This window comes from Varroa jacobsoni, unplaced genomic scaffold (assembly GCF_002532875.2).
Source record: "Varroa jacobsoni isolate VJ856 unplaced genomic scaffold, vjacob_1.0 contig03144, whole genome shotgun sequence".
NCBI classification, from domain to species: domain Eukaryota; kingdom Metazoa; phylum Arthropoda; class Arachnida; order Mesostigmata; family Varroidae; genus Varroa; species Varroa jacobsoni.
Window position 1 is genome coordinate 5,707 of NW_019214962.1, and position 11,779 is coordinate 17,485.

Consider the following 11,779-nt stretch of genomic DNA (forward strand, 5'->3'; position numbering starts at 1 on the left):
AAAAGATAGTCAAAGCTGTTATAAAACAACAATAGGAAGTTGTAATTGAATAAAGGAAATACGTGTAGCCATTCTTCATTCATTACCTTCAAAGGAGCGAGTGTTAATTACAACTGAATAGAAAAATTTTAAGGCCATTATCGTCTCGTTTGACTATAAACCCGTTCTCATATATGCTAAGAAAGTAAGGTTCAAAATTTAATATAACCATCATTCATTGGCACAAGCTCTCTAAGTAATTCAACTGCCACCCAAACTGTATAACTGTTAAGAAGCCCAACAAGAATACAACTGCTCCGTATTAGCATTTTCGAAACCAGCGCTTATATGCTAGTTTTTTAAATAATGCGCACACTAATATATTGGTTTCAATGTTTAAAATGGCATGTTTATATTTCGCTTACTTATCTAAAAGTTGTAAATGAGACGCGTAATTAGGCGTCACCTCCTTTCGTGTTTCTTTATTCATTAATATTTGTGGTTGTACATGACATTCCATTCTTCTGTGTTATTATATAGACGTAGCTGAAGTTCATCCACTTATATCATCGCCTTAGATTATCTGTGTGTTAGATTTTTACTCTTTTTTTGAACAGGCAAATTTTTGCTTGTTATTGTGTTTGTTTTTCGTTTCCGTATCTACGTTAACATTCGCGAAAACTCGTAGCCTACAAAAGCATAAGTGACTTACCAGAATGTTTGACGGACACTTGAACTTCTATAATTTTTCTGTCTTCTAGGTTAGATATTTCACATGAATTGTAGCTCACTACGATGGCAAAATTGATTTCGTTCAGCATTGTTTTCACTCTCTCTTTACGCAGAAAGTCGAAACTCTTCACAGAGGACAGATAAATCTCAGGACACAAAAAGAAGCTTCGCTATATCTTCGTTAAAGGACGCTTTCCTGCTTAGTTTCATCAAACTTCGTAAAATATACATCGATGCTCAGAAACCGATCACACTAGCTCCGCAGATAAGCTTCAACTTCAAGATAGATGCCGCATCAAATAGCCTCTTCAATTTTCGTTCTTCATATTCGATTCTACATCTTCAACAATGACGCATCTTCATTTAAATCTTGAATTACTTGCAAAACCTGACGCAAGAAAAAGCATTCGTAAGAATCCAATACCTTCTTCCAAATAATGATACGGACGATGAAAAGGCCATTTTATTTGAAAGGTCAATCCTATTGGGCAAATATCTAGTATTTATCTTTATACTAATTGTAATAAGACTATCTTATTTCTAAATCAAGACCTGTTGAGGTATTGTTATTCCAGACTATTTGACCAGCAGTTCGATTTTCTTTGGACTATTTGGCCAGCAGTTCGATTTTCCCTGCGATTTCGTCAAGTGGCCGGCTTGCATCATTAATTTTATCATGCATTACCTATTCCAACTATGAAAATTAATTTCTAATAATAAAAAAGAGTTTAATTTCACATCGTTATCGTGTAATAGCGAGGCGTCGCTTATCGTACATATACATTTGAAATTTAAGTTTTTTATTCGTGATCTAGGTCGCAGCAAGCTCTTGCAAACGTGCGCCTTCTACTTCATGCAGTGAAATACCTTTTCTTAGGCATAATCCATCATCGTAACACGCAAATGACTGTAATGCTCCATGAGCCCATTGTGAGTCGGCTCGTAGGCCTTCATGAGGGTTGTCAACATAATTTTCGAGCTCGTGTTTTTATGCAGAGTATGCGTCGCTTTTGCTAGACATTGCGCAGAAATTAACGTAGCTTCGTTCTGGCATTTGTCAGACGTTATTCCCTTGCCCGCTCGCTTCTTGCTTTCCCTCAAACGAAACAAAAGTCTGAGCAGTTCAATATTCACAAATTTACCCATATTATTATCATTATTATGATTATTGTACCTTTTTAAACTGCTAGTCACACCGCGCGTAACGCAACCAAGTATCTAGTGTAATGCCCGCTTCTTTACAAGCGTCAATGTCTTTCTCAATGCTATGGCGTGATCGTCCTCGCACCATGGCTCTATGTCATTATTGTTCAAATTGTTACTCCTTTCATCGCTCACAAACTACACAAGCATGATATGACGACCTTGTCCAATCCATTGTCCCGATGCCCATACAGTCCATTTTACTGTACCCGCGTTTTACTTTTTCAGTCCGACACTCTAGATCAATAATTTAGGCCAATATAAGCTCTTGTGGAGTGCATCTTTTATTTGGCCCATTTTGGCTTTTTTCCAGCCTTCCAGCTACGGCTGAAACACGGTGGTGGTCGCTCGTACTCCACAAATAGTCTAATATCCATATATGAGTTGTTCACTCTCAGATCAAAGTACTGGCGCGGTACTCGGTTCTCCTCCTCCATTCGGAACGTTAATAGTACCTCCTAGGCGAGTAAGACCTCTCACGTTCCCGATACCGGTCACGACCGCCCCCACGACCGCGGTATGGAGAGGGCGACCTTGTGTAGTGTCGACGCCCACTTCCTCTATGATCGCGACCACCACCTCCGCCTCCACCGCCGCCACCACCGTAATAGCCACCGCCGCCACCACCGCCTCCTGAGCTTCTCTTCGGTCTGCGTGTCGGCCGCCCCATGTACACCCCTGGCGTTGGAGTATGCGCTCGTTTCGTAATTGAGAAGTCCACTCGGATCTTGCGACCGTCGATTTCCAGACCTGAAGCGACAGCCCAGTGAACAATAATGCAGATGTTTGTAAACACATTCTCAAGTTAAGGACACACTTATTTCAAACAGATATGTCGTGTGCTCTAAGCTTACATCAGCTACTTCTGGCCTCACATACTGCATTATATAACATGCAATATACGCATCAAGTAACCATTAGTTAGAATTGGCGTCGTTTATTCTACAATAATTTCGCTAAAAGGAACTCACAAGCTTTACCTAGCATATTACCAACATTTTTCAAACAGACTGTGGCGAAACACGTCATATTTTTGTCTGCTGGATACATGACGCATCGGATGCAGATATGAATTGTTTCAAGATGTACAACATTGAGCGCACGTCTACACTTCAGTTTCTCTTGTCAGTTCATAAACACAAGTGCTATGTTATCCGCATCACAAATTAAATCGGTCATATTAATGTCCTAAATGTAATTTGATCATTCCAAAACGTCAGCGAGCTTGGTATACGATTCAATGTAAACAGTTGTTCATGTTTCAACGATACATGCACAAAAGGTACCAAACCCATCTTTAGGACTACATACGATCTACAAATATACCTTTTAGATTTGCTTACCATTGGCCTTTTCTTTGGCTTCGTTAGCATCATCCTCGCTTTCGTAGTAGACGAACCCAAATCCTCTCGAACGGCCTGTCTGAGCATCGTACACAACCTGGACATCCTGCACCCGACCATATTTGGAAAAGAAGTCGCGCAGTTCACGCTCATTGGTGTATATCGACAGACCAAAAACACCGATACAGCGGGAAGGTTCTGGGCGATCACGGTCACCTACGTGTCGCTTCCTGTAGACGACCCGGACGAGGATCACCGAAACACAGCATCAACCAGACGAAGAAATGTGCGTTCGCATGGAGACGAAACAGAGGAAAAATTTTTGTATTAGATTTTAGTTACATTCGCGTAGTCTTTCTCTTGCAATACGTAGAACACTTGGTACCAAAATCCATGTGTTGTCTTACTTCCAACCGATCAACCATATCGTGAACTTGTTCAGGACGAGGACTTCCATTCGATACCGCTGTTAGTATATGTAAGCAGATTCTTTGGTTATCAGAAGAGTCTAGCAAATTATCATGGTTTAGGGGTTAACAACAGCGTCCGCAGCGAGCGAGCGTACTTTGGTTAGAGGATAATAGAGTGATTCGAAAGAAGCTATTACGAATTACCAGGACAAAGCGACAATAGAAGCAAGCTATTTTGACACTGACTGAAATCTGATACTAACTGAAACATTTAGACTGAAACGGGCGCTCTGCTTACTACTGATCGATCCGAACACAGAGATATGAATTAATGGTATAATTAATAGACTCTGACGGAGGAGGCACAGTACCGTATCAAACGTACGTTCGCCAGCATCCAGCTATTCTTCACAGCCAAAGAATTCTGTCTGATCCAGCTCCGCTTGAGTGTAACATCCTAGTAGCATTTTTCTATATTGAACTTCGCAAAGCCTTCGGTCTTCATTGATCGTTGCGAGCCTTCATGTGTTTCAGTTTTGTCTGTTTCTTGTGTGGCTTCACTGTATGTCACCCATCCATGCAGAGCAGATGAGATGTACTTCGACTTCAAATTTGTTCTTCGTATGTGCTAATATCTTCGTCAAGGATACACACTTCTACAACCTGCTGAAAGTTGGTCTTCGCTAAAACCAGAATCGCTTTTGATTTCTTCATCTACAAGCAAAACACTAGAGAAAACTTCGGCACGCTGTGTGTTCATACTCTTCGCTCTTCGACCGTTGGTCACTGGCAAACTTCTCTCTATTGATTGACAGATACATTTATAACTCTCGTATCATGCGAGCGCTTCAGACCAACACACATATAATAACACCTGTTCAGTTTCTATATGCAGCTAAGTCAGTTAAGCAATCAGACTATTGTCATCTTCTACTTAAATTTCTATCTGGAAGTGTGAATCTTGTCTAAACGAAATTCACTTCTCTCCCTGGCTACCCATTGAAGGTGACTGTATTGGACTCTCAAGCTGACTTCGTTGCCCTGCCAAGCATATCTTGCAAAACATCAGATTTCTTTCACATAGATAGAGAAGTAGAGATGCAGTTTTCAGATCTTGCAAACGGAGGTTAAATCGCCACTCAGCCAGCATAATCGACAGAACTTCAAACAGCTTCGGCTTCAAAATGAGTATTGCGGACTGGCCTGCTAAACCCTGAGATAAGATGGATTTAAGAAGACTGACTTCATCCCTTTTCGCGAGAGACGAAATGTTCAACTTTAACAACCTATCATCTTCTCTCTCATTCCGGTGTCGGTCCTCTGGACGAAGTTGGCCCTGCGACAGTAGGCTGTCCACCTCAGCCGCTTCAAAGACTTCAACTTCAAACTTCTAGCGCTTCAAGAGCCGAACTTCAAACGACCACCTCCAAGCCGGACTGAGAAACGTAGCAGCCGTTCAGGCTGGGTGTAAGCCGTTTCCCAGATCGACGCGTAGAATACGGGGGCGTACCTGCTGCTCATGGGGGACCTGCTTCGGGATCTCCCACGTTCTGACGTTCGGCCGTAGTCCCGGTCGTCCCTGTGTTCCCGTCGGTGATCCCTTCTGTGGTCACGGCTACGACTTCTCGATCGACTGCGACGATCATCGCGTTCGTCGCGATCTGAACGCAAAGACCGCGATCGCGACCTTGAGTCACCACGAACGTAGACGTCCCGCGGCGATATCTGTAATTTTTTTCAGAAGGAAACAACAATATAAGATAATTATTAACGGACGATATTGTTCTTCAACGTTATCAAAAATAATTTTAATAATAAGAATTAATTCAAATAATACAAAGATAGTTCTAAATAAATGCCGATGTCAGAATAGCCCTGCGACAAAATTGCAAAAACATTACTAGTACTATCATTATAGAGTAAAGAGCAATAAAAAGCCTCGCGGTCATTTTGCGACAAAATAAGAAAGACTGAAAGAAAATATTACTTAGCGACAACCTGATCAAAACTTTTTGATAAGTATGATTGTAGCTATCTAGCTAACTAACATCTGACATTCTGTTTATGTCTTCTCACCTTCATAGCAGTATTTGTTTCGTAATGTTATTTACCACAATTAGGTAAATTTTTTAAACAATTTCAAGATAATATTTCCTTCTACCTGAATCGATTATAGATCTGAAGCATATGTTCTATAGCTTAAGGCCCTGCTAAGTTTTCGGTGTACCCGGATCAAAAAGAGTTAGTTCAGAAACAGAGCTGTAATGTATGCACATGTGACAATTAACTGTACTATTTGTTTAGCAGGTATTAGCTCCCCGCAGCTGCAAAAAACGGAAACCAATCCATTACCCAACACAGCAAGCAGATCGAGAAGACTAACAAGGAAATAATTCAGGAAAAAGTTTACTATCTGCACAACGTAAACAGTAATAGGCATCGCGGGAAAATGAATTTTGACTGATTTTCGTTCTCATCTTTATAATGAGACACAGCAGCAAAAAAATAATCCGTCAGTTCGAAGCTCTGTGCTCTACCGATATTTAATTTACCGATACAGGTGGCCCCTGTCGTCGTCTAAAATGGCCTTCGAATACATAATTAACGCTAGACAGCGAGTGTCATCTACTAGCTAGGCTGTTTTCAGGGCGCACCCATTTTTTGATTTTTTTCATTAGATTTTAGATGATGGAAATATATATATATATATATATATATATATATATATATATATATATATATATGATGTTGCTTCTTTCTGTTATTATAACGTGACGTTCCATTGTTCGCGAAGACGCAAGGCCGCAACGCAATATTATACATCATAGATCGTAAGATGCTAGGCATGATGATAATCGTAATAATGATACAGTCGTGTACATTGCGCGCAATGCAAATCCAGCCAAGTCCGTGAATTTGGTGGTCCGCTACGAGTATTTCATATAAGCTGAAATGTGTACACAAACCGACCGAGACAAACCTCCTTCGTCTTCAACAGTTCTGGTTGTTTTTGTTTACCGATGGCATGTCGCAGGAACGCTGTAATATCTTACAGTGGCCAACTTCCGCAGTATTATATGCTGCGGAAGTTAACAATATTGCATATTGTTACTTAATTCGCGAAGAAAAGCAACATAAAACGAAGACACCGGTAATGTAGATTTTGGCCGGCCACCATATCCCTGTTTTATTTCTATAATGATGAACCATGTGCTGGCGCATTGAACGTAACGTGGTCGCTACCACGTTTTTTTCATACTTGAAGCCTCGCGTACACAAATATATGCCTCTTAGATGTTAAGCCTAGGTCCATTGAGGCACCAGCCTAACTGGCCTTACTACTCTAGTTCGAATGCGCATGATTCTCCGTCTATGACTATGTGTTTTAAGTGTTTTGCGTCATCTGAGTTTTTTCTATTTTTCCGTACGAACTCGTTTAATTTTTGCTAAGCGGCTAGGCAGAGCACGGCTTTGGTGGCGGCCGACAGCCACCACTATCATCGCTACAAAGCAACAACAGGGACGCAATCTAGCTAAAGCATGGTGTATAATAATAGGAGCCACGCATTTGAATCCTACAATGCAAATACGTTGTGGTGAGAAGCATGCGTTTAGAAATATTTCATCCAATCTACTCACCTCCCTATCGCTCATTGTGCGGTTTGTTAGTCGGCTGCTACTCTAATCAGTCCACAAATACACAGAATAATAGTAATAGACCGGGCCTAAGGCAAACTGGGAAAACTGCAAAAAATCCAATCATTCGCCGTAATGCGACAGTCAATAAGATCGAACCCGGGTTTTCTGGCCACGGACGCAGATCTTGTTGTTGAAAATGAAAACACCAGTGGACCGAGGCACAACGTACACCACACTAATACACAGCACCAATACCAAAGCCACTCCAAACAGGCGCTGGTGGCGCCGCCCCAGCAACGGTGATTCCGCTACAAACGAGACCAGCCAGGCAAACAAAGCCAAATAAGTCAATTATAAACTAACGAAGAGTCAATCCACGACGAACGAGTGAAACGCAGGCGCAAAAGACCAGCGTCGACCGTCCAACAATAATACGGTCGTTGCTTACTTCTACGGCTGCCACTGCAGTAGCTGCACTGTTTAACTGAACGCCATAAAAGCGTCGTCTTCGCCCTAGTCGCTATGTGTCGTCTGTATAGTGAGCGAGGGCATTCGGATAGAGAGAAATATGGTACTCTGTCGCAGGAATGGCGAGGGTGGCCAACGACGGAACTGGCTTGCTGTCTGCTAGAAACTTCTTAGCCGCGTTGATGTCCCGACTGGCTATTCTGAATGCCATGACGGATTTGAGATGATGATGCTTATATTTAAACATTCCTGTAGGATCAATTAATGTAAATTTCGCCCAGGTAATAACAGGTAGAGAGTCATCTGACAAGAAGCGTTCATTGTACAAATCCGAAAATCGCCTGAGCCGAGCGCTATTAAAATTATGTAAGTTCCACTATTTTGAAAATGTATATGTTTTCAATAAGTACTGTTTTACTTTTTTTTTTTTTAGTAGAATCGGCTATTGTCTAAATCGTTTGCGCGGCAGAGCGTCAATCAAACTGAAAATTTCCCTTCAAATCTAAAAAAATCAATCGTTAGAACTCAGCTGGACGACTTTAGTGATAAATACTCTGTTTCCTAAAACGGCCGTTAATTTCTGTATAAAAACTCCAGGTACATGAAAAACGGCTTTTTAAACCATCTTAATAAGTTTCCAGTCTTTTAAATCTAATTTCTATTTAGAAAATTTCAGTTTGCTTTATGGAAATCCTTTTCGCACTCCTTCAGAAGCTTCATGGCAACAGATAATAATGTACATAATCGACTTTAAGCGATTCATGTTAATTTTTAATGGAAGGGTCCTCTAGTGCGAATAAATTAGATAAAGCTGATCATTGCTCACATTCTAAAAGCTATGCCTTGCTTTTTCTTACCATATATTTGGTGTATTGTTCTAGAAAGAACAAGCTTTTTTTGATAACGAGAATAGCAAATTAACTCACTCCCGCTGCGAAAAACCGCCCGCTAAAACCCGTCCGAATTTGAATGCTTCTATATACATATATATATTTACATGTTTCCCCTTAACATTCTTTCTTACTCTACACACGTTTTTAATCAATACTCATTTAAAACGAAAGAAACTCGTAGATTTATGCCACCTTTCCTATTCTGTACGAGTTTTTGCTTAAAACTCGAACGCAGGCTAATTGACCAGGATTCAATATTTACAATTACACATGATAAACCTTGCTATAAACCTTTAGCTTTTCAATATAAGAGCGATAGCACGTAATCGCCTTCACTTCACACGTAAGGCTGCAACTTGTAATTCACTTCCCAATCTGTGGGCTCCTTCTGAGTACTTAGTTTGTTATTTTTTATATGCTTTTGCTTGCTTTATATGCTTTAACTGACAAACAATCGCAGGCTTTTTACGAAAAATACTCTTAAACAATTCATTCTTAAGGGAGGCGTTTATGATGTAAGCACACGTTGAATCAGTACATCATATCGTTACTCATAACACTGGGTACACAATGTGATGTTTCATTCAAGTCACGATATGATTTTCTCTAGTTAGATCAATGTAAGCACAGATGCTTCTAGCTAGTTATATATACAGGCCAACAATGATAACCAGAATGCACATGATCAGTAATGGTAACAATAGCAGCAGGGTGATAAGCTAGGCACAACTGCACGATAGAATGCACCGAATTTACCTTCAACGACATGCATTACTCTAATCGCACGTCGATGACAGCGGAGAAAACTGTTGAAACCGATGGAACTGCATCGCATAATATTTAACCGACCTTGAGCTGAAATCACGTGAATAGTTTTCAAAAATATAATTCAAATCTCTGTCTTTAGGCCAAATATGCCCTTTTGCAAATGTGCGATGGAAGAGTAGCTAGTTTTATAATTAGCATAATAAAAGATTAGATGTAGCAGCGATAATAAAATGTTATAAAATGCGGAACAATCGTTCATAATAATAGCTTTGGGTTTATTTAATAATTCCGTGGGAAATCAATTAGATGGACATTATGGACATATTTTATCCCACATTTTTAGAGAACTAAAATTGGTGTAAAATACGTATGTATTATGAAGAACAAAGTATATAATACAATGCCTCATAAACTGATATAATGCAAGTTCCCGGCTGGACGAGCAACAGAATGTTTTTCTGTCGTCAATGATGAGTTGACGAGGCGTGCAGCGAGATATGGTAAAACACCGAAGTGGGCGCCAGTGATGTACTATGAGATACATTAAAAGATTTCGGCAGTTTAGGTCTGTCATGGGGGATATCCGAGCTCAAAGAAACTTGCTTATCACTTGATCGTGCGGTATTTTTTGGAGTAAGTCGAGCCTTAGCTTGTGACTATGCCCGTAGCTGCAAAATCTGCCAACAAAAAAGCTTAGCACCGAGGTGTCACGCTTAATGTGATAAATCTATATGAGCCCTATGATATGATATATCAATATGAGTCCTAACAACTTCCACTGTCGAAGAGTCACACGCCGGATAACTGAAGGAATATTTAATAACTGATTAAGCACTTTGCGAAACAAGTATCGCCCGGAGTTATCTTGTTGTCACTTGCCGCACTGCTGATAGGGTTTCTTTTTCCGTTGTTTCCATCAATGGAATTATCAATAATTTGCAAATCTTTTTTATAAGCCTTTAATCAACTTACGGAGTCTAACTGATCTGTATTTTTTAGGACGGTTATTTGGCTAATGACACACTTCAAGGCTGTCTTTGAACGCGAAGTGGCGTTAATTTGCTATCGCCATTATAAAAATGCCTGCGATGCCACTAGAGTAATGAAGCCTTTAATAATACTTTTTCAGCTTACTAAGATGATTATACGATTTAGTCCTGTTACTTTTCAGTACTCCTTAATGCGGAAATTTTGTCTGTTAATATGGAAAAGGTAGGACTACGAGTCACAATCTAAAATAATGAGTGTTCCACGCTTGATGCCGTCAGCAACGGGGCTGAACGGATCAGAATGTTTAGAAATATATGCAGTAAGCTTATTGAATCAATTGTTTTAGTTACATAAGGAAGTCTCTATGAACAATCGAAAAAATGATCTGGTGTATAATAAATTAATCGAATACAATGAAGTAGTAAAGTAGATCACACGTTCGCATTCTTTTAATAGATGCTCTTTGACCTATTTCGTAAAAACGTATACAGGTATTAATGGTCATCATTAATTGATTTAGAAGAGTATATACACCGTGTAATTTGGTTTAAACATATAAACTTGCGTTACCTTCCTGAACTGCTATTTATTATTAATTTCCATTTGAATACACCTCTTCCACGTGGTATGTACTACATGCCCTAAAAAATCATTTGTCAGAATGATTTTTTAACTTTCTACTTATGTTGTTAGGGTCCTTCTAGATGTTTTGGATCAGAGTTGATCTTTTGAAGTGTTTCACGATTGATTGGATACAAATCAAGGCTAAATTCTCATTCAACCAGCCTTAGAAAAGCGTGTAAGAGAGCTTATTAGAAATAAACTTTCCAGCAACAATCAATTGAAAACCCATGAAATTATTAAGCTTTTAGACATTTAGAAGACTCGAATAGGCGATCCTCTTATATGAATAACCCTTCTGTTGTTCGGAACCCCAGTTACATTAATACAGCGTCAAAAAGCAAGTGTTTCCACTACAACATATTATAGATCTCTAGGTAACATGAACCTAATAGAAATTCTTGCCGCATTATATTTATGCGCGAAATAATATCTAGCGCTATTACGGATTACTCACACCACACAGTTTAAACTTTTGTTATGATTAGTATACGAACACAGCAGTTTAGGCTTAAGAATGTGGCAGATTATTACACTTTGATGCAACAGATTATCACTAGGCACCTTACTGAAGCTTTACGGTATACGTATGCTTATCCTACGGAAGACTGATTAATAAGAAGGAAAGAGTCCTTTTGAATCTCTAAATGTTAAGCGGTTTGGATAGACGAAAGTTAGCAGATCATTGCCTTGCAAGCAGTACCATTGTCAGAACCCCATTAATATTCCCGAC

The 11,779-nt window shown here is 39.7% G+C and overlaps 1 protein-coding gene across 2 annotated transcripts; it reads right to left on the reverse strand.

The window, feature by feature from the left end:
• Positions 1-434: 434 nt before the first annotated feature.
• Positions 435-7,787, reverse strand: tra2 (transformer 2). Of its 2 annotated transcripts, XR_002687707.2 has the most exons (5): positions 7,307-7,787; positions 5,178-5,392; positions 3,258-3,487; positions 1,579-2,664; positions 435-1,099 (listed from the first exon to the last, which is right to left on the reverse strand). XR_002687707.2 is itself a non-coding variant. In XM_022854366.2 (4 exons), the coding sequence occupies exons 1-4, from the start codon at positions 7,319-7,321 to the stop codon at positions 2,360-2,362; spliced, it is 765 nt and encodes a 254-aa protein (XP_022710101.1). In that variant the 5' UTR covers positions 7,322-7,787; the 3' UTR covers positions 435-2,359. The 2 variants fall into 2 exon arrangements, 1 of the variants encoding a protein (XP_022710101.1); XM_022854366.2 differs by having other exon boundaries at positions 435-2,664.
• Between the last annotated feature and the right edge of the window lie 3,992 nt (positions 7,788-11,779).

Bases quoted from the DNA above. Each gene is read 5' to 3' on its own strand.
- tra2 (XM_022854366.2), bottom strand. The intron at 3,488-5,177 runs GTACGCCCCCGT...GGTCGTCTACAG, and splicing joins AGGTCCCCCATGAGCAGCAG to GAAGCGACACGTAGGTGACC. The intron at 2,665-3,257 runs GTAAGCAAATCT...CTGTCGCTTCAG, and splicing joins AGCCAAAGAAAAGGCCAATG to GTCTGGAAATCGACGGTCGC.